The 24,151-nt window shown below is 34.8% G+C and overlaps 1 protein-coding gene across 2 annotated transcripts in view; it reads left to right on the top strand.

Annotated features, from left to right (window-relative positions):
* The first annotated feature begins 3,252 nt into the window (after nt 1-3,252).
* Nucleotides 3,253-24,151, top strand: part of LOC6044581 (CYFIP-related Rac1 interactor B) — a 75,498-nt gene continuing 54,599 nt past the window's right edge. The window contains exons 1-2 of one of the 2 annotated variants that reach the window (XM_038260107.1): nt 3,253-3,324; nt 5,079-5,984. In XM_038260107.1, coding sequence (XP_038116035.1) covers nt 5,802-5,984 — 183 coding nt within the window. In that variant the 5' untranslated portion in view covers nt 3,253-3,324; nt 5,079-5,801. Of the gene's footprint in view, nt 3,683-5,078; nt 5,985-24,151 lie in introns of both variants that reach the window. The other variant, XM_038260106.1, reaches the window with a different exon arrangement.

Here is a 24,151-nt window from a genome sequence, read left to right on the forward strand (position 1 = left end):
ATCGTTTAACAGCGTTGATTGAATTGAAATCATTCTTTGCAAACGCCCCTTTATCAGCAGCAGCAGCAGCATCGCCACCCTCTTCCAACTGTTTGGTTATACCTAGTGTAATATTTCACACCTATTTTCATCGCACCATAGGCAATCGTTACATCCTGCAAAACAAGCGTAAAAAAATACGAGAAAATCTTCCAATCAAATTTCCAAACATTCGAGTGCAGCTCAAGTGAAGAATAAAAATCCGGCTCAAAAAATTTAAAATTTATACTGTTTAAGGTCACCAGGTGGTAAATATAAACAGTAGTGTAGGCAGCGCCGAGACGCGAGAGAGTAAAACCAAAACATTAGAGAAGTAAATGATTATACGCTAGATGGTAGAACTACGATTAAAGTGATTAACAGTAGAGGCGCGAAGGAGAGTGTGCGTGGAGGAAGTACCAGAATTACGAATACTAGTTGTGAAAGCTCCTCCCCCTTGAAGAAAACAAAACAGAAAAAACATGAACAAAAAACAATGAACGTTGCGTCTCTCTAAGAACGCGTCAAGCAAAGCCATATTCGATGTAAGATCAGACAGCGCTGAAGTAAAACACGTGTTTTTAAAAGAAGTTTTTATTTTTTGGTTATATATTTTTTCGTTTTTACCTTCTCTAGACTAGGTGTGATCACGTGTCACAAATACAAGCACAAGCAAGAAGTAGTAGAAGCAGCAGTGGAAGGAAACACTCACACAAATATTATTCTAGTGATAAATGTAGAATCTTTCTCTTAGCCTTGTTCGCTGGCAACACTAGCTAGAATGAGCCATTTTTTAAATCGAGCTTACACCACTGCTTTTCGACATTGATTTATTTTTTAAATTCAACTGAGTCATCACAAAACAAGAAAAGATATTAGATCATAACATTAAGTGATCGTAAAAAAATGCTCTCTTCGAAACATTTCAAAATTTGTGTCTCTCTAAAGCTGCAAAATAGCAACAAAAAAAAAATCGTGAATCTCTATGGTGTTAGAATTTTATAAATTTTTCGTGGAACCAACAACAAACAAAAATCTATTGCTGTAACTTCCCTGTTTGATGAGCAAAATAAAAGAAAGCAAACATCTTTGTATCTATAGTAAAAACAGAACAAAAAACCCGAAACTTTATCCATGAGTCCTGTACATAGTTGAGTGTCTATATTTTTGTCTCTATACAAAAAAAAAAACGATTTTAAAATGAAAGCGAACAAGTTTTCCAAATCTCAATCGATAACCAAGCAAACAAAAACAAAACCAACCAGCTCTGATAAGCAAATAGCGAGTGACCAGTGAAGCAGCTTTAGTGAAACTAAAAAGTCGTACATTAATATACTCTTCCAGTCAAAGGCAAAAGTTTACATAGATTTACCAAACACACACCGAGACAACACAGAAAGTAGGCAAAAGAACATCACACAAACTCAAAAAACGGGAGATTTTGCTACGCAAGCAGTTGAAAAAGCTTGTGTGGTCTGAACGAGGTTAATGGAAAGTGAAACGAAATTAAGAAAAGTGGAAACAAACGCTAAACGTAAGCTCAAATATATTGTCACAAATTACAAATAATCGTAGCGCTTAGACAGGAAAAGTAAATATAATAAAAAGTAGCAGGAGGACAAACCACGACAGAAGATCTAGAATTAGAGGTAATTTTAAATTAAAAGTAAAAACAAACGAGAAGGTAACAAACTTCTCATTTTCGCCAAATTATTATTACTATAAAAAGTATATTATAATTATAAACTCTACTCATAATGTTATTAAAGGAAAGGTAAAATAAAAAAAAAAACACAGATGGAACAAAAAACGCATGCTCGAAATAGAACAGAAGAAAAATCTTAGAGACTCAAAGAAAACAAAAATCTTGTAATAATAAAAACCATAATCAAACAATATTTCCACCCCCCTCGGCAACGAGATAAACGAACAAACTCACATACTTCCGCAACCACCCGAAAAAAAACACAAAAAAGTAACAAACATTTTGAAACTCACGAACCAAACTAGTGATGAAGCAGGAACAGGGCAGTAAAAGATAGAAGAAAAAAATCACAACGCAACAAAAAAAGTAGAGTTGAAACTAAAGCAAACAAGCAAAACAACCCAGAATCAAACACAACAAAAAATAAGGAATATTTCCCACAAGCAACAAAAATAAAAGAGGTTCAGACATAAAAGCAAGAATGGTGTATTTGAGGACATAAAAGGACTAAAAAGGAGCAAAACAAAAAAAAAATATTAAAATACCACATGTTCTTCTTATTTTGTAATAAAATCTCGTAAAATGCCAAGCAAAGACTTTTAATTTGATGAAATATCCGAAATTACCTTATTTCCAATTTATTTCCGTAAAAAGTACAAGATAGAACAGAGGCATCGGGTTCATCACCGCCATCTTGGATTACGAAATCGCAGATCATTAAATTTTTAAGCGTATAATCGAGTCTAGACTGAACGTTCCATACATGAGATTATGTTCCAAACCATTTTTATTTTTTAATTACTTCCAACTTATCCTTATCAATACCTACAACATTGTCCAAGACACCAAATCGATCAAAAAGTCCCTTCCCAAGCTTCGCAAGGTTCAGATTTTCCAATATGGCAGTTGCCAAATCTTTGGTGGCTTGTATGGACCAGCTATCAACGCAACATGCCTTCTTTGGTCATGGGGAACCCCTTTACAAAATGTAAGCAAATTAAAAAAATGCAAACATTACAATCTGATATTTATCTCGCTCGATTTTGTGAAGAAGTGCTCAACGGTTGAATTGGGTCCTAAAATGAAGCTTAGATTGCTGATATTTTTGTTTACAGCGATAAAGCTTATTTTTCTGAGTACAATGACGCTTTGTACGACCATAAAGAGCTTAAAATGGATTTTTAAATCAATTTTGAAAAATTAACCTCGCGGTCCTTCTTGACAGAAAAGCTCCTACTTGACAGGTCGTTCCAAGGGGACCATAGTTGATACATCGAAAAAATGTTGTCTTGTCAAAAAAAAATTGCATTAAAATGAAAAAAGTGATCAGAAATGGTTTTTAATCGTGTTTTTTACCGTTGTACATAAAAATTGGCATAGGGCTTTAGTACCCAATTGAACCAACATTTTTGTATGAAATATTTCTGAAATATTTCACAACGACGTTGGTTTCGTTTCTGAAGGGACCCCATAATAAACAAACAAAATTGTGACAGTTCAAACCGAAACGTCACCGCCTAAACAAAGAAAATTCAAAGCAAGGAGTGAATGAGTTAAATTTGTGCAACAAGCGATTTTCCTGTAATAAAAAATGCCAAAAGGTGATTCGAAACAAACTTAAGTAATTTGATTCAAAAACTTTTGCAATCCTTGAAAAATCTCAAAGTTTACTTCCTAACTAGAACAAACAAAAAAGAAAATTTTGCGTCCGCGGAAACAGATTGCATTTTTATGCGTTTGATTGATAGTGCGAGAGAATTTTTTCCCCTCCCCCTTTTGTTGTTGGCGTGGTGCGCGGTGCTTGTGTGAGAGTTTCATTCACACGCGTGTGTGCAATTTTATCAACGAATCGTAACTGTATTTACCGTTTTGTTTATCTTTGCGGTTGTGGTAGTGAGCGGGAGATAAAGAGGGAGAGTGAGAGTATTGAATCTTGGTAGTGAGAGAAACCGCGCAAAGGTTAGTAATATTTTGTATGGGCAGCATAAACAAATTTAACCTAGAGTTTTTTTATTTTATTTTGAATAGGTCTTATAACATATGAAACACAATACAGTTTTGGTACTATCAAAAATTTGCTAATTATCAATGAATTTATGTAAACATTTTTTATCCCAAACTTTAACTTCCTATACCGATCTGTGACTCCGCAATTCAAATTTTATAAAATGATTTTAAAGTATTTATTTCAGGGGCGCTCAAAGTTTTTGAATGGCGGGCCCAATTTGAAGCTCACATGAGCTTGCGGGCCAAATGTAAAAATGGTTTACTTGAAAAAATCATCGTTTCAATCAATAATGCCGAAAAATACGCAAATTTTACGCAACTTCAGTTTGTTTTTTTTTTTTCGTCGTTTTAATACATTTCAACAACAATTTTATTCAAAACAGCTCCCAATCAAATATTGTGGCTGAAAAATCATGTTTTTGCAAAGATAATGAAATTGAAAGAGATAATTAATTTAATTCATCTGTATTATCATAGATTTTTATACTAATTCAAAAATGGTAACGTAAACGTTGAAAAATTGCGTAGTTTTATTTTAAAATAAAGTGCAACTGTAATGATAAATCATTCCAAAAAGATTTTTCAACAATTCTTTCTCCATTTTTAATCAAATTTCAACTCAGAATTCATGAGCTCAAATCCCGAGGTGATTTATAAGAGCAAAATAAGTGTGAGGCCGAGCCCTTAAAAAATTATGCGTTATAATCTTTGAATTAATATAGAAAACCTAAATTTCTACTATTTTAAAGTTTTCTACTTTGGTCATATTAGCATTCTGCTGAAACGCTCAACCAAACCACAAAATATTTCATTCGAACAATCGAAATCAAATTTTGATAAGTTTTGAAAGGTTATAACTAAACCTAAATTTTCAAGAATTACAAATTACTTTATAGATTTCTCAAAGGGCCATTTTATATGATCATTCAAAATGGGTCCGCGGGCCACAAAAAAATCACCTCGCGGGCCATACTTTGGTCACCCATGCTTTAAAGTTTTAGTTTATGGAGTTATGGACTCCTTTTTTGTTCCTGCAATAAAATATGACAAACGATTTTAGTGATCCACTGTCAGCTAGAATTACTCACAAATAAATAATAAACATCTGGAGTTTTTTTTTTATTGAAATGGTCCAATAAACCAAATTTCTAGTTTTTGCCTTTTGGGTGTTTTTGAAACCGCCTTGAGTCAGGGGTATTAAAAAACACCCAAAAAGCAAAAAATGGAAAATAGCTTTAATTTAGAAGATCCGCCATTTCAAAAATTTATCGTCGAATAATTGCAACTCTCCCATTCTAATTCTCTCTCCACTAACTAACTCTCTAACCAAACTCCTCTCTCACTGCAGGCCCTGTAACAACATAAAGGAAATTCGACCACCACTGCGAAGCGAACCTACCCTCAAGCCCTGGTGGGTCTCTTGTTGCCTTTAGCAGCAGCTAGTCAGCCAGTCAGTCAGTCAGCTATCACCTCACACGCCGTACGTACACGCAACGGGATCACGTCGACACGGTCCACTCGCCTCGTTCCGTTCCGGGATACATCTAGAGAAGATTCGGAGCAGATTCTGTGTGTGTGTGTGTGTTTTTAGTGGCCTTTTCGGGGCATAACTTGCTACGGTGAAGTGAGCAAATTCCGTTCCGAGCTACTTTTAGAAGCGCGGATTATTGTTTGAGATTGGGGAACGAGCCAAGTGACCTCCTGCCAGGGAAGAAGACATCGGGAGCAGTTCCCGAAAATCTGGGTGCGGCGGTGTGAGAAGAAGATTCTTTGGAGAGGTGCAAGTTTGGCTATGTGGGAGATCTGTTGAAGAGTTTCACCGAAGACGGGTTTTGTGTTACGGAATATGTGCGATTGTGGTGCTCCCTGATAGCAGCATCAGCAGCTGAGGGGCTTCCGCCGATAATCGAAACGAATCAAGGGGGGCGTTTTTGTTGAGTTCTGGAAGTTCAGTGAAATCCATCCTCTGCCCTCTACTCTGTAGTGATAAGCAATTGAACGTTCGTGTAAGGAAGAAACCCACTCTGATTAGTAGTAACAGCAGCAGCGAGTCAAGGTTCCGAGCTTAGTCATGGGGAAGTTGTTGAGCCTGCTGGCCCGCGATGAGTCGACCTGCTGCACACCCAAGACGTACGACGTCTTTCTGGACTTTGAGAACGCTGCGCCTACCGACCTGGAGCGGGAAGTTTACGAAGAGGTCGAGCGTGTTCAGCGCGAGTCCGAGATCGTCCTGGACGAGATCCAGTGTTACAAGGTAGGTCCTTCCAAGAACATTCCTTCTTTCATCCTGCCCCGCACATCAAAACCCGTGTTGGGCTAGGGCCTTTGTTCGTATCCAAGAGTATCCTTTCCCTGCCTCAAAAATCGAAAAGAAAAAAAAAACGATACAAGATTGGAAGATTGGCAGAAAGAATGCATTCAAGGCCGACGACGAAGCGAGGGACGATGAACCTTTTTCTCCGTTCGGGAGGGATGCTGGAGGACGAGTAAGGACGAATCTGAAAAACAATAAAATTTCGGAACGCGCGAGGACGCGTTTTGGCACGTCAGCCGTGATACCAACACCAGTACACGGTGTTATAGGTTTGGGGAAAGCAGGGTGGCGAAACGATAGCGAAAAATTCAGCGCAAAATGCTCAACAATAATTAAACTTAACATTTTATGTAAATTGTATTTACTTGCAACGAAAATAATAGTAAAAACAATTTTAAAAAACAAATTAAACTTAAATTTAATATGCGCAGGAGATTCTTGAATGTTTGCAGGTTAAGAACTTGGTCCAAATTCCATCCAAATTGACGATTTTCACTTTTTAAACAGTTTATTTGCCCAAACTTTTGAGATAAACCTGATTGCTCACTTCCCGTTACGCAGTTTATTACTTGATTTCAGATGAAACGCGATAAAACTACATGCTGTTCCCCTAGATGTCCCTCTTTTGAACCTAGTAGGCATTGTTAATATTGACTTCCTTTATGTAATAATTAGTTTGAAATCAAAAATAAATCACGATCTGAAAAATGCTTTGGTCATTCCACCTCAAACACAGCACTCGAAACCAACTTTTCTGATCAAGCTCAAATTTGATGGGGCTATTAATACCATCAAACCAAGCAAGAATCTCGACTTTCGTCCAAATCGGGCCTTTTTGGTACCACCCCAAAGTTTCGCCTTTTTCGCAGCAAATGCTAAAACCTCAATTTTAAAACTGCGATGTCTCTGGAACCGCAAAGTCGTTCAAAGTAAAGTCTCATTTTAAAGAAAATTTGACATAGAATCGATTGAAGAAGTCCGTTTTCCATTATTTTGTTTAAATGTTTGTTGCGCAACTGAAAACTTTTTGCTTCATGTTCACATTGAGCGCATATTTTAATTAAAGTTTTCCCCTCAGCGCCGTGTTCTTGGGTTTTCCATTTTCGTTCAATTTTTATTCTCAGTTCGTGAGCTATTGAATATTGAATGCTAGGGATCGAAAATCGAGATTCTTGCTTGTTACAGTCCAGAATCGATTATCCGATGTTTCGATTATCCGAAGGTTTATATAAGACTTTGGATAATCAAGTTATGACATTTTTTTGTTTTTTTTTTTATTTTCGTTTTTCAAACATTAATTTTAAGTTCTTAGTCAAATTTAAATATTTGATTCCCTTTTACTTTGAAAACTGCTTTTTTTAGTATGTTAATACCGCAATTATTACTGTCATTTTGGGCGCCATCTTGGATTTAAAAATACTAAATCATTTTAGAGTAGTTTATGGGTCATATTTGGGCTTGAAAATTGCAAATTTCACGGGGACCTTAATTTTAGAACACCAAATTTCACGCAAACTTTGCGGAACGTGAAAAATAACTCTGAAAATCTTATGTTTGAATCAAAGAAATTACTTGTCATGCTTCATTATTTATTATTCTTCAATAAACTAAAATAATCTTCACTAAATTTGAACGTGACAAAATAAAACTCTCCTTATTTTCCAAAAAGTTTCCACCTGGTTTATGGATGGGCTCTATATATATTTTGAAACAAAATGTATTCTCATTTATTGAACATATCAAAATTAGTAAAATAATTATTTAAATTTTCTGTGACATTTGGCACATTAAATTTTTTTCATCTACCTACCTTTTCAAAATTTAAATTTTAAATCAATATGTAAAAATAATATAATTTGTAACGAAATCGAAATATTTATTCCAAATAAGAACAGAAAAAAGTTTTGATTTTTTTTTTCTTTCAAAAGAATCATCCCTCGGCTCTGGCCGGAGTCGAGGAGGGGCAAAATAATAAAAAAATAAAATAACAAGCCATAGTCTCAACATTTGAATGCAAAAAGTTTTTTTTAAAATGCATTTTACACTAGTTGAGTTGTTTTGCAATCATTAGTTTTCAAAAAAAAAGTATTGATCCTTGCACTGTAACTTGGATTTGGCCCGCACTTTTCTCTCGCACTTTTGACAACAAAATTTCCACAAAAAAACTTTATATAAAATTTGTGAAAATAAAATAATTTGAGAAAATTGATAAATTTCACGAATTTCTTGCCGTCCACGTAATCGTCAAAAATCAAATTATTAAAAAGGGTATTCACTTGCTTAATTCTACAGTAGTAATAAGCAGTGATAAGATTATTTTTATTCCTATTTGAGTTTGATAAATTATTTTGAGAAAAAATCGTTACAAAAAGCCAAATTTTACGGATCGCTTCGCTGTCCGCAAAATCGTGAAATTTCACTATCCCTCTCATACTTAGGCTCGACCATCAAAAATATTCGGATTCTATTATCCGAACTGATTTTTTTCCGAGGCCCACGAGTAATTGAGTCTGGACTGTTTGATGGTATCAACAGCCCCACCAAATTTGAGTTGATCAGAAAATGTAGGTTCCATTTTTGCAACATTCAAAGAAAAAATCATCATCCTTGTAAATGCAAATAGTCTCTAGGGACCATTCATAAACCACATGGGTCTGAAACTTCTAAAAAGTGTCCACGTGGTTTTTGAATGGTCCCTCGAGACTTTTTGCATTTACAGAGATTACTCACTAATCCGAATAAATTGCGTTCGGATAAGCTAATTGGTCAGTTTTGAAATTCAAATAGTTTATAAAATCATCTTGAATTTGTTACTGTTCTGGTTTATGTGGATAAAAAATCCAGTGTCCTTCAAAACATGCCTCTCGAAAAGAGGAAGCATCAAACGGTCAAACAATGCTTCGTTTGCAAAAGTGAAGATATAAACGTACAAAACATAATCGTTCAGAAGAATATAGCGTGATTTAACCCCTTCCCGCCCGGAGCAAAATCAAGATTTTTTACGATTTTCCTCACCACTTCTTACTGACTTGATTTGATGAACTTTGAATTGGTATTAGTATACATACTAATTTAACTCATGCAAGAAAAATTCGTTTAATTTGTGAAATTACATATCTTGAGAAGGATTTTCTGATCAATTTGGTGTCTTCGGCAAAGTTGCAGGTTATGATTAGGACTTTTCGGAAAAAATCGGTGCACGGAAAAAAAAATGTATGTAACTTTTTATTTCGTAATTTTGTGATATGTTTTAGTGAATTTAAAAAGACATCTTTTTAGCCATAGCCATACATTTTCGAATTCTTTTCGATTTTAGTACTTTAAAAATAGCTCTTGAAATAAAAGCAAACCATGTTTTTTTTTCAAGCTTTTTTTTTCTTTTGTCCGCCTTGTGGGCAGATATTGGGATTAGTTCACCTCGACCGTCCTAGCGACTATCTTTTGTGATTCCCTGTTATACTCTTAAGGCTGCAATTTTTGCTCGAATCTTATTGAGAAGAATCAAGCTATCTGTTTACAGTCTTTTTCCAATGCACATATACACTGGTAGAGTGCGCCTGAACGCAGTGCGTTGAAGCGTGGTTGTGCGAAAGGAAGAATTCTCCTCTCGTGTTTTTGAGTCCGAACACTCATCGTATCTGTTAGCGCATCTTCGGCTAGTTGGCCAGTCAACTATCTTCCGAAGTGCACAGATCAGCCGAAGCTAAGTAGTTGTAGTTGACCTAGCGAAGGAGAAATGAGCAACTTTTGAAGAATTGTTGTGGCTCGCAGGCTCTTGATGTCCAACTTCAAATGATGAGGACGGACGGGGACTGGAGCGGTCCCTGTTGGCTATTTTAGATCTCTCCCTTTGTCATCAGTTTTTGGCTCTCTCGTATTGACCCGACTGTCGTCAGTTGGCATTGGAGCTCTTCGCCGAGTAGTCCATTTTTGACTAACTCGAGGTTTCTCCAAAGCGCAGACAGCAGGGAAAGAAAAACCTGTACTGATTTTGCGGGATGACCAAAGCTCCAAAGCTGCCACCCGAGGATTGAACCTCTGACCTTCCGCTTGTTAGGCGGATCCCGTAACCACTCGACCACGGGAGGTTGGCAGAGGTTTTCAAGCTTAAAATTTTTCTACAATTGTCTCTTTGAAACTTTAAAAATCGGCCAACTAGTTTCTGAGATACAGCCTCACCAAAAATGCGAATCGATGAAATTAATTTTTCAAGTGTCGTCAAATAAGCCTGTGATTTTCAACTGACAATAACTCGGAAACTATTGGTCCGATTTGTAATGTTAAAAAATGAAATCTTTGCGAAATATTCTGATCTCTTCTATAAACATATTTCAAAAAAAAAAAATCAATGCGTGTAAAATTTACAATAACTTCAACACAAGAAAATACATAGCAGAAAATTGATGTTTATTTTTATTCAAAATTTCTGAAATGCCTGCATTTGAAAAAAATTACATATGTTTATAGGACCTTTAAAAAAAAACTCTGGAAATATATTTTTTGAAAACTACAATAAAAATCAATTCGAGTCGTCACCCTAACCGCTGAACGGACCAAAATAGCTTCATTCACTGGTGTTGGTGAGAACGACGAAGGACCAAAAAAGGATGCTGCTGCTGCGCGTATTTTGGAGCTTCGTGCTGCTAGTGTTGCTGGTGGTGGTGGTGTGCGTTTGTTGTGTCGCAGCATCAGCATCCCGCCAGCCAGCAGTGGGGGAGTGGGTTAATGGAATTTGCTCTGTTGTGTGTCCTTTTGCAGTGCTACGGACGAGGTGACATTGTTTACCAGCAAAGGACTTTGGATGGCGCACACTCTGGTGAACTGTTTTTTTTTTTTGGACTTTTGAGAGAAGGAGAAGAATGAGATTATTTTTGTTTGAGGGTGTCGTTGAGGGAACGTGTTGAGTCGATGACAGCCCTTTTTTTAGAGGGGGGAATTTTGAATAATTGGTTTTTAGTTTATAAATATTTAGACACAGAGGCGCCGACTAGTCCAAAATGTTGGGGGGGGCACGGTTGTTTTCCGAAATCGTTAGGTGAGAGTGGCGATTTGATGTTTAAGTTTATTGTATATCACGAATTTTACCAATATGAATATTACGATGTGATACGAGTTTTTTTTATTCGGAATCCATTTTTTTTTTTGAAAAAGATTATTTATTAAAAAGTGATTGAGAATGTTTATTGGGGGTATTTTTTATATGTTTGGAAGGCGAATTCGTTCTAATTGGCATATTCTCACTTATTTTCCAGAAGTAACCGTCAATAATAAAAATGATCAGGTATTTAAAATTCAACAACACTAATATTCTAAAAATGAAAACAAAAGTAAAAAGCAAAAATTTATAGCATTAGAAATTGGAAAATACACATTAAAAAAACAACATGTTTTCAAATCTGCAATTTAGAAAAAAATTACAGAAAAAAAATAAATATTCCAAAATTTAAAAAAAAAAGTTAAAAAACTCTAGGATTAAAAAAACTCATGGCTTAAAAACTTTAAGAAATCAAAAGTAGAAATTCAGAAATTTAAAAAATCAGAAATTTGGAAATTACAAAAAAAACAATGTTTAAAAAAATCGAAAATTTAACATCAATTTATTTGTTAAGAATTTAAGAATATAAGAATTTAAAGAATTTAAGAATTTTGGAATTTTGGAATTTAAGAATTTAAGAATTTAAGAATTTAAGAATTGAAGAATTGAAGAATTTAAGAAATTAAGAAATTAAGAATTTAAGAATTTAAGAATTTAAGAATTTAAGAATTTAAGAATTTAAGAATTTAAGAATTTAAGAATTTAAGAATTTAAGAATTTAAGAATTTAAGAATTTAAGAATTTAAGAATTTAAGAATTTAAGAATTTAAGAATTTAAGAATTTAAGAATTTAAGAATTTAAGAATTTAAGAATTTAAGAATTTAAGAATTTAAGAATTTAAGAATTTAAGAATTTAAGAATTTAAGAATTTAAGAATTTAAGAATTTAAGAATTTAAGAATTTAAGAATTTAAGAATTTAAGAATTTAAGAATTTAAGAATTTAAGAATTTAAGAATTTAATAATTTAAGAATTTAAGAATTTAAGAATTTAAGAATTTAAGAATTTAAGAATTTAAGAATTTAAGAATTTAAGAATTTAAGAATTTAAGAATTTAAGAATTTAAGAATTTAAGAATTTAAGAATTTAAGAATTTAAGAATTTAAGAATTTAAGAATTTAAGAATTTAAGAATTTAAGAATTTAAGAATTTAAGAATTTAAGAATTTAAGAATTTAAGAATTTAAGAATTTAAGAATTTAAGAATTTAAGAATTTAAGAATTTAAGAATTTAAGAATTTAAGAATTTAAGAATTTAAGAATTTAAGAATTTAAGAATTTAAGAATTTAAGAATTTAAGAATTTAAGAATTTAAGAATTTAAGAATTTAAGAATTTAAGAATTTAAGAATTTAAGAATTTAAGAATTTAAGAATTTAAGAATTTAAGAATTTAAGAATTTAAGAATTTAAGAATTTAAGAATTTAAGAATTTAAGAATTTAAGAATTTAAGAATTTAAGAATTTAAGAATTTAAGAATTTAAGAATTTAAGAATTTAAGAATTTAAGAATTTAAGAATTTAAGAATTTAAGAATTTAAGAATTTAAGAATTTAAGAATTTAAGAATTTAAGAATTTAAGAATTTAAGAATTTAAGAATTTAAGAATTTAAGAATTTAAGAATTTAAGAATTTAAGAATTTAAGAATTTAAGAATTTAAGAATTTAAGAATTTAAGAATTTAAGAATTTAAGAATTTAAGAATTTAAGAATTTAAGAATTTAAGAATTTAAGAATTTAAGAATTTAAGAATTTAAGAATTTAAGAATTTAAGAATTTAAGAATTTAAGAATTTAAGAATTTAAGAATTTAAGAATTTAAGAATTTAAGAATTTAAGAATTTAAGAATTTAAGAATTTAAGAATTTAAGAATTTAAGAATTTAAGAATTTAAGAATTTAAGAATTTAAGAATTTAAGCATTTAAGAATTTAACAATTTAAGAATTTAAGAATTTAGGAATTTAAGAATTTAAAAATTTAAGAATATAGGAATTTAAGAATTTAGGAATTTAAGAATTTAAGAATTTAAGAATTTAAGAATTTAAGCATTTAAGAATAACCAAAAAGATACACAAACGGTTTTTAATAAAATCAAAAAAAAGCATTTTGACAATTTGATACGACCAAAAATTTGCAATTTTTTAAATGAAATCAAGAAAAAAATTACCTAAAATTACCCAAAAAAAAAAGAGCAATTCCAGCCCAAAACAGGATTTTTTAGGTACTTTTTTCTCGACCCTCTCCGATTTCAATGAAACTTTGTAGACATGTTATCCGAGGCATATATAAGCCATTTTTGTGTATATGGAGCCAGTAACACTCGATAATGACATTTTAGAAGGGCGTACGTGTTTTCAATATTTTTGTATTTCGTAATTTAAATATTGCTGTATCTCGAAGCCGTTGCATCATATCAAAAAGTGGTCAAAGACAAACTTGTAGGAAATTTGACGGGCTTTCCGAAAAAAATACACTGGAAGAAAAAAACACTCTACTTTTATGAGATTTTTTGATTTTTAAGTTTAAAAGTTAAATTTGAAGGTGAGTCCACGATTTGTTTTGGGCTCACCTTCAAATTTAACTTTTAAACTTAAAAATCGGCTTCGAGATACAGCAATATTTAAATTACGAAATACAAAAATATTGAAAACACGTACGCCCTTCTAAAATGTCATTATCGAGTGTTACTGGCTCCATATACACAAAAATGGCTTATATATGCCTAGGATAACATGTCTACAAAGTTTCATTGAAATCGGAGAGGGTCGGGTACAACCGATTCCCTATTTGACATGGATTTGCTCAATATCGAATTCATCAGCATTTTTTTAAATGTAAAGCTATCATCAAATGACCATTTTGAAAAGTGTTTCAGTTCATTTTCGCTAAATCCTGATCTACAATGGCAAATCGCAGAATGTTGCGTCTGAAAACTTGATGATTGTTTTGGCAAGAGTTTGCGTAAGTTTGCTCTTGTATACTAAGCTTGCTGGTTTTCCTACCTAGTTAGCATAAGAGAGCGCAGTAGTGTAGATAAAACGTTGTCGATTTAGAAAACAACAAATGTTTTTGAACTATTTTACAGATTTGCTTACAAGAATTCTATCCAATTCCAATTCAGTTTTAAATATTATTTTCAATTATTTCGGTGATTTTTTTTTTGTAATATTTAAAATAACAATATTTTTCTTCCAAAATTTCTGGGGGGGCACAATGTATGGGCTGCCCCCCTGCCCAATTTTAAGGGGGGCAAAAAGTACCGTGCCCCCCAGAGTCGGCGCCCCTGTTAGACATATTTAAAAAATCAAATAATTTTATCAACTTCAAAAGGAAAATTTTCTGTTCGATCGCAATCTTCAAATAACTAAATGACGAAATAATTGGCTCTTTACTTCATGTGCAAGACGTGTTTCTCAACTACTGCAATTGTCCAGCTAGTACACTGGCTACGTAACACTGCTAGGATGATTCACATCGCGTGAGCAAAATTTTTCAACTGTCGTGGAATTTTTTCCTCTCCTAATGGCACTGTGAAAAATGGTAAATATTAAATTTCTAAGAAAAAATAGTTTCTTAAAATAATAAGTCCTTTAATATTGAAAAAAAGTTTTTTTGTTGTTAAAGTTTATTTTAATTTTTTTCGTCGAACATTCCTCCGGTGTCACAGTCGTCGTGTCATCGCCGACGGTAGCCACCTATAGAATCTATGACATTTCCCCGAAACCCATATTACCGAAGGGACATTTCCCCGAATGCCACTTCCCCGAAAAGACACTTCCCCTAATAGTCATTTCCCCGAATTCCATTTACCCGAATTTCCCATTTCCCCTAATCGTCCACATCCCCGAATGCCATTTTCCCGAATGGGCCACAATCCCGAATGCCACTTACCCGATTAGTCATATCCCTGAATAGTCATTTCCCTGAATGCCATTTCCCCGAACGCGGTCAAGCAAAAATGCCCGGTGCCCCGGAGCGCGCGCGCTCCTGGGCACCGGGCATTTCCGCTTGACCGCGTTCGGGGAAATAGCATTTTAAAAGAAAAAAATTGATGACAATTTGTATCACATCAAACAACATATTTAAAGGTTCGCCTTGAATGATCAACTTTCTTTTTGGCTTCATTCAGAACAGACGTAGCATTTTAGGGGGGATTCAATACAAATTCAAATACAATGAATATTGTTACAGACTTTTTTTATACATATATTCTCAAAAAAAAATCTTTAAATAAAATTTGTACCAGCCTTATGTACCTACCTATTTGTCCGATTTTTGGGTTCTTTGACAAAATTCGAAAAAAGACAAATTTCCTTGCAAATTTCTCAAAAACAACATCTAATTATGCGGTTGAATACAAATGTTAATTGAACAAAAAAAAATCTAGTACAGTCCAGACTTGATTATCCGAAGGCTTCGGAATAATTTCACTTCGGACAATCGAAACTTCGGATAATCGAAACTTCGGATAATCGAATCACGAAAAAAATTTTTTTTTGGTGCCTATTTTTTTATTATCGAGCGTATGTCCCCTAAACTACGTTAAAGTGATTTTGAACTTTTAAATCCAAGGCCAATATGGCGGTGTTGAAATATTGAAAAAAAGCATCTTATTATTTAATAGGCAATCAACTATTCAAATTTGACTAAAATGGGGTTGCAGTGCTCAAATTTGATCAAACAAGAAAAAGAAAAAAAAACGAAAACAAAATTTTGTTCTTGATTCAATTATTCGAAGTCCCATACAAACCTTTGGATAATCGAAACTTCGGACAATCGAGGCTTCAGATAATCGAGTCTGGACTGTAATTGGGTCCTAAAATTAAGCTTAAATTTGTGATATTATTGTTCACAACGATAAGGCTTATTTTTCCAAGTACAATGACCCTTTGAACGACCGCAAAGGATTTAAAATGGATTTTTAATTCATTTTTTTTTAAATTCAGTACACGGCCCTTCTTGGCAGAAAAGCTTCTACTTGACAGCTCGTTCCAAGAGGACCACTCATCGAAAAAAAATTTTCTTGTCAATAACTTTTTATTTGCATAAAAATTAAAAAACGTTATCAGAAATGGTTTTTAATCATGTTTCTTACCGTTGTTCATAAAAATTGACAAAGGGCTTTACTACCCAATTTACAACATTTAATCAACAGCATACCCAAAAAAGCTGTTTGTTCGGTAAAATTGAGAAAGAAAATAACTGTTAGTAATGGAAAAAGGCTTTAGCGAAAATGATGATTGGGGGATATGAAAATTTAAATTTAAATAAACGGCAATTGGCGTAAGTGTCACTTCGGGGAAATGGCATTCGGGAAAATGGCCGATTAGGGGAAATGGCATTCGGGGATATAGCCGATTAGGGGAAATGATATTCGGGGAAATGGCATTCGGGGATGTGGCTGATTAGGGGAAGTGGTATTCGGGGATGTGGCCAATTAGGGGAAATGATTTTCGGGGAAATGGCATTCGGGGAAATGTCATTCGGGGAAATGAGCTAGACCCCACCTATAAATTAATTGTTTCAGATTGAGTGATTTTCAATTGTTCGAGTTGTGAGCGCACACCCGGCAGCTGCTGCTGCTGTCTGTTGCTCAGGCAGAGACAATGTCCATGGGTGTGTTTTGTCCATTGGGAGTGGGAGGTTGGTCCCCCCCCCCTTCCAGTAACCTGCAGAGCAGCGGTGTTTTATGGCACTTTTCCCCACTTTGTCCATGTCGAGAGTGTGCCGACATGCACGACGGATGGTCCGAACAATGAAGGGGGAAAAACTGCTTACAAAATTTGTGGAGAGAAAGAGACCTTCATGCGTTCATGGACTTTGTTAGAGGAAGTTAATTACGATCAACGCAGCAATTGTTGGGGCTCAGTTGGATTAACTTGGATTCGGTGCTGGGTGCACCTGTTACTTCCGGAAAAAATAATTTTCTTTTTTCAAAAACCTCACATTTTATTGAATCAAGTTTTACAAGTCACTAAACTACCCTAGAGACAACGACCTGCAAACTGGGAGTCTGTATCGATCGTTGACACTACAAGATCCCAAAGAAAGAAAAATAAAACCGCAAGAAGCTCCGAAAGTGGTTCACTGTCTCAATGACCTGCCCCCAGCCAGCTCGCAAAGCGATGGGAGACTCCCTCCAGACAGTTTACTGTGGAATGAATTAACCTCAATGTTCTGCTGCTGGGACGAGTGTGCTGGGGCAAAGCAATTTCAGAGCAAGAGAGCAGCATCCTTTTCACTGGCATCCTTGGCACACCACCGCGGTGAAGATGATGGGAATTTTTTTGCTTGCTCAAGGATGGAGAAAAATGGAATGTTCAACTAGGAAGAACAAGCTCCCGCTTCGTACTGTATGAAAAGTAGTTCAACAGCTGTTGCTGGAAAAGATAAGAAGTTGCCAAGAATTGAGAATCACGTGTCGCCACAAAAAAAAATAACTCCTGACAAGTTTGATTACAAATGATTATTTTAGTACCATCTACTTTTTCTAATCAAGCTTGCGTGTGAGCTTTCTCATTAGAAAAAAAACTCCCCAGGAGGGAACCCAATCTACCATTAATCATAATTACCAAACTCCTGGAGTTAATATGAAAAGCTTTCGTCACCAGCCGCTGTCGTTTGTGGATTTCTGGGGTGACGTCGTCGTCACCCACAAAGCGCTTCACAAGTGTGGCCAATTTGCATTGAATATTGATAGTTCCGCACCGCAGACGGTGGGTTCTTGCATGGCGGCACACTTTTTTGATTAGATGCCCTCCACCTACGGGAATCGGTGATGATTGGATTTCTTTGGAGTAGGGTTTGGCGGGGTATTGACGCTGAGTTTTATTTAACTGTAAAAGTATTCGTTATATAACATCTGGAAGGGGTACATCTTTTATATCAGATAAAATGGGTAATTTTACCACTTTTCTGGTCTCACTTTTCAGTCTAAAATCAAACCATCCACATTAACGACCCCCGGATCTTTTGTGGTCTCTATTGCAAGTTTCTGCTCGAACCTAGGAGCCCGAAGGCTTGAATGGGGAGAGCACCCAAACCTCTTTCTACTCCAAGGAACCTTCCACCCCAGTGTTTGAACTGACGACCTTCGGATTGCGAATCCAACCGCCACCAGCGATTCCACCGGAGTAGGTTTGTTTTGGTGTGTTGTTTGTACTTATGGCATGGAGACGACTCCTACACTGCCCAATGGAATTGGGAGAAACGTAATTAATCCCGGTCAGCTGATCTGGTCCAGGGTAAATGGGACATCGCCCTGTAACCCCTGGCGCCCAAATCGGTGCCAATCGTGGCCAAGATCTTCCTGCAGCGACAACGTACTAGGTGTTAATTACTAGATTTAAGAATAATAAAAGAAATTTAGTGCGAATAAAGTTTTTAGTTCGGGGCTTTCCCCTATAACGGTGCTTGTTCTCATTATAGAAAGAAACAAGACTTCAATCGCCTACCAGGGATGACTTCCTCATATGCCTGGGTCACCGGCGAACCTTCAAATTCTCAAATTTCAGCTTTTGGCCACCTCCCGGGCAAGACTCCGCCTGCTTCCGGTTCATTGGTGCCTTCAATTTAATTTGTGGATGGCCTCACAGGACTTACGCATTGCCTAATGTCTCGGCCACTTCCAACAGTACTTCTGCGGTTTTTTTTTTTTTTTTTTTTTTGAGTAGGTCCAATAAACCAAATTAGTTTTTTGCTTTTTGGGTGCCTTGAGTCAGGGGTATTAAAAAACACCAAAAAAGCAAAAACAGAAAATTTGGTTTATTGGACCTTTTAAAAAAAACTCCAGACTTGTAAAGTAACTGGGCTGAGAACGTAGCCCTGTTACCAAATACTGCTCGTTAACTGGGCTGATCGAAAAATGACTTGGGGAACGTCAATGCATTATATTTTCTTAAGAGCGAGTTCACGAACAAGGCATACCGCTTTGTATGGAACGTCGTTTGGACCTCACCAATCTGCCTGAAATTTTCAGGGGTTGTTTGTACATATGAAACTAGCATCTGGCCAAAATATGAGCACTCTAGGTCAACGGGTAGTGGGGCAAATCGGAACACAAAGTTTGATGGTTCAAAAACGTCAAAAATCTTAAAAAGGCTTTAACTCAATCAAAATTCAATTTAGTTTCAAAATTCAAAATGCATCTGAAAGGGCTTAAAAAATGCAACAAAATGCAGGAAGAAGCATCCCAATTTGTTGAATCTAAAGGGAGTTATTGGCATTTTAGTGAAAAAATAGCATAATTTTCAAACTCAAATGAAAAAATGTTCCATTCAGATATCAACTCGCTTCGACCTGCAGCTTGTTGGGGACATCTGAGACTACCATCTGAGTCTGATAACGCTTTGGGTAAGGCAGTTTAACAGCCAAAAAATTTCAAAAATCACTCCCAGGGATGGTATTTACTCATTTCCTCGCCGATGGCGAGGGCTTTTAGATATCGTCCCTCGCTCAAATCATCAAATTTTTGGCGTTCTCCCAAAACTGCATCAAGAGAGCGAAGCGAAAACGACGCCGATGAAATAGCGAGCAACGAACAAACCGATGCGTAAGACGGAAAAAAATCTCTCACACAGCCAGTCCCCTCGCTCAAAAAGCAAGAGAAAGAGCAATCGTGATATTCTCTCTCCCGTAAGCCCTGTAGAAATGAGTTCATTTGTGTGCGTGAGCTCCAGTGTATGTATACAGCAATTTCGTGTGCGTGCCTCTCCGGTTGGAACGATAGTTCCATCGGAGCCAGCGAGAGGGTATTTCTCGTCGATGTGATGGGCTTTCGATATTCGCGATAGCAAGCCGACCATCACTCGGCTGCGAAAGAGAAGAGAAATTTTAAGAGACGAGGAACGCACCGAAATATGCATCAATCATAGTGCGATGGTGATGGTTTACCTACCCTGCTGCCCATAATTGAAAACTCGGCTATTATGCCAAATCAAGTATTCCGAGAAAAACGCGTTTTAGTGTTTGTCACAAAATCTCCGTCAAGGCAATTTCCCATAAGAGTGGCATATTAGCCGTTTGGTTTTTCGCATCGGCAGCCAAGTCTAAACACTATTTCAGTGAAATTCAAGTTGCAGGAGATGCGTTGGAACATCCTCTACCGCCTGGTGCTTATATCTCGTTTTTGCCAAAAGTGGATATTAGCCGTTTTTTCAATGGTGGGCAGTACACCTGGAATGACATAACGGCCTAACAACCAAGGTCGGGACCGACATTTGATTTCCTCATCCGATGGAAGGTTGGAGCAGATGGGAATCGAACCCAGAATCATACGCTTACAAAGCGAACAGCGTAACCATTTGGCCACGCACTGCCAGTCTGAATTGAGGTTAAATTTCATCATATAAGAGTTATATTCCACCTTCCAAAATTACACCTTCCAAATTTAGACATTTGTTTACAAATCATTTTTGAAGTGCATTTTTCAAAAAAATAATAAATTTGCGGAATTATCACTTAAATTGATATGTTCTGCTGCAAATCTTAAATTTATTTATTTTATAGTAAAAAAAAAACAACAGAATGTCTGTTTAGGAAGCATTAGACTATGGAGCAATTCCAGCTCAAATCATGATTTTTTCTTGGACTTTTGTACCCGACCCCCTCTCCGATTTTAATGAAACTTTGTAGACATTTTATCCTAGGCCTATATAAGTCATTTTTGTGTATATGGAGCCAATAGTACACAAAAATAACATTTGAGAAGGGCGTAAGGTATTTTAAAAAAAATGTATTTTGCAATTTAAAAATTACTGTAACTCGAAGCCGTTGCGTCGTATCAAAAAGTGGTCAAAGACAAACTTGTAGGAAATTGAACGGGCTTTCTGAAAAAAATACACTGAAACAAAAATACACGCAATTTCTATGAGATTTTTTGATTTTTAAGTCTAAAACTTAAATTTAAAGGTGATGTCACGATTTTTTTTCGTTCAAAATTTTTGAGGAAATAGCCTAAAATTTTACCAAAAGACTGACGAAAAATGCAGGATGGTATGTCTCTCCTAAAAAAATACAAAAATCATTTACTAAAACTGTTTTTTGAAAAGTGGTCTTAACGTCGAAATTTTGAAAAATCGGTAGTGGGAATCGATTCTCCAGACAATTTTACATAAAAGTCTCCATATTGACCATTGTCCTATGTCCAATCCTTGGGAAGATACGGTTTTAAAAATAAAAACGTTGAAAAAACGGTTTTTTTTTGTAGTTTTTGGCAATTTCTATATGACAGACTTGGTTTTCAGTCTCGTAAATATTTTTACCGGAAAGCTCGTCCAATTTCCCATAAGTTTGTCTCTGACAGCATTTCAAGTGGATGTAAGGGCTTACAGATATAAGCTTAATTAAATTGCTAACAACTGAAAATAGAATATTTTTTTCAGTGTGGTAGAAACCTGGATAGTAAATTAGCTTACTTAAATATCAAAACTAGTCAAATCAAAAAGCTGTCACAGGCAAACTTATGGGAAATTGGACGAGCTTTCCGGTAAAAATATTTACGATTTTACGTTCTTTGATATTTTTGTTTGTACCGGGCAGCAATCAAATTGTCTAAGAATATAGAATTGACCATTGGCACCCCCTACGCGTGGTGCAGACCCGCTATGCTATGCTATGCTATGCTTAAAGTTCTACTTTTCAGCACTCAAATGGGTGCTGAAAAGTATAACTTTTCAGCACTTGTTTCGAAAAGTAACACTTTTCAAAAAAAAAATGATTTTAACGATTTATTGACAAAATACATGAAAATTTGACATAAAATTTCACTCAGTGTGTGTTTTTTGGAATTGCAAAAAATGTTGTATGGAACTCGTTGCTAAACTTGTTTTTTTCAGCACTCTTCGTATTTAACCAACTCGGTGAACCTCGTTGGATAAATGTACGACTCGTGCTGAAAAAATCCTCTTTTTGCAACTTGTTGCATAAACTACTATTATTGATATTGTAAGTGTTTGTTTATATAGTTTTTACCACAATCTTCATTATTCTATAGATAGATGAGTCCAAAAACATTAAAAAATGTATTTTTGCAACTCCGTCGTGAAACTACTTACTTTTCCTGTCATTCTTGAACGACGAAATGGCCTACTTTTCTGTACCAAAATTAACAGAATCGAATAGCAACACTTTTCAAAATAAATGCTGAAAAGTTCTACTTTTCAGCACTCAAATGGGTGCTGAAAAGTTGAACTTTTCAGCACTTGTTTCGAAAAGTAACACTTTTCAACATTTTTTGATTTAAACGATTTATTGACAAAATACATGAAAATTTGACATAAAATTTCACTCAGTGTGTGTTTTTTGGAATTGCAAAAAATGTTGTATGGAACTCGTTGCAAAACTTGATTTTTTCAGCACTCTTCGTATTTATCCAACTCGGTGAACCTCGTTGGATAAATGTACGACTCGTGCTGAAAAAATCCTCTTTTTGCAACTTGTTGCATAAACTACTATTTTATTTGAATTCTATGTAATAAGCGTAGTCGGGGCAAAATGCACAGCTGTGATGCTCCTTTGAATAAAAAACAGCGTTGTCATCTAGTGGTGATTAGTGAAAACTGCTTTTACCCGGTGCATTTTGCCCTATTGTTGTGGTGCATATTGCCCCGCCTGGTTGTTTGGAATGAATCAAAAATATATTTAGAAATATACATTTTAAAACAATTTTGAGGGTTTTTCAAAACTTTTAACACATGGGTGACGAAGAATAATAGTTGTTTTAGAACATCTAAAGCTGGGGGTGCATTTTGCCCCGGGGGTGCATATTACCCCCTCTCCCCCTACGAACAATGAACGATGGCTTGAAAATGTTTTATATTTTACAATTCGATGCTTGTATGCCCTCTGTTTCTGTCTACACAGAAAATAAGTGAACGTTACTGTATTAATGTAATCGTCTGAATGACACGTAAATGTACGCTCTTTTTCACAAAATTTTACAAATATTTCATTTTTTAACATTGAAAATTTGATCATTAGTTGCTGAAATATTGGCTCTAGATAATGGGAGCTGATTTGGTGAGAATTAGAAAACTATTTTTTTTTTTCAAAATTGTCCAATTTCTTTTTTTTATCCGCTGTTTTTCAGCAACCGAGGACCAATATTCAATATTTCTTAGACAGCGCACTTTATCAACATTTCTGTAAGGTACTTTTCGATTGAAAATTTAATTTCAACAATAAAACCTGAATTAAAAAAGTCGAGTCATTATTTTTTCAACAAACGTAACTCGGCGGCAAATTTTTGATTCGTACTTCTCAAGGCTCAAAGTTTGTTTCCTAAAACATATAAAAACATTTAAAAAATACGGAATCGTGAAATTGGGTTTTTGTTTAACAAAATTGTGGAAAAAATCATTAAAACTCAACAATACCTACAATTTTATCTACCAAATCGATCAGAAAATACCTCTAAAAGATATAAATTTTCTAATTTTGACGAACCATTTTTTGTATAGACTGCTGTCAAAACTGTATGAACACTTTGGTCATAGGGAAGCCCCTTCAAAGTTTAAGCCAAACAAATAAAAAACAAAAAAAAATCAAAAAACAATGGTTGCACTAAGGATTGGAAATGCCAAAAGGGTACTGAGCTTTTAAGGCTTCATCCATAAAGTACGTCACGCTAATATCAGCCAAAATTTACCCATTTCCTCACTTTTTTTTTCAAAAAATCATATCTCGGAATCCTGTTAATGAAACTTCACAATTTTTTATGTATTTTATATAAAATCTTCGAACAATCCGATAAAAACATTCTCAGACATTGGCTCTTTGGTCCCGAGACCTTCAAAACAGCATTGTTAGTTTTCATACAACCTTTTCAAATATCAGGCTAGATTTGTGAACCTCCAAACTTTTTTTTTTCAAAAGCCTATCAAATTACCGAAAACATCTTACCTTAATTCTGGTAAATCTATAGTTCGGCAACTATGTTTTGATGTATTTTAAGATTAAAAGAAATATACAAATGACAGAAAGACCAAAACTGACACAGTTTCTTGGAAAAAAAAAT

The sequence above is a fragment of the Culex quinquefasciatus genome, chromosome 3 (assembly GCF_015732765.1).
Source record: "Culex quinquefasciatus strain JHB chromosome 3, VPISU_Cqui_1.0_pri_paternal, whole genome shotgun sequence".
Lineage (NCBI taxonomy): Eukaryota > Metazoa > Arthropoda > Insecta > Diptera > Culicidae > Culex > Culex quinquefasciatus.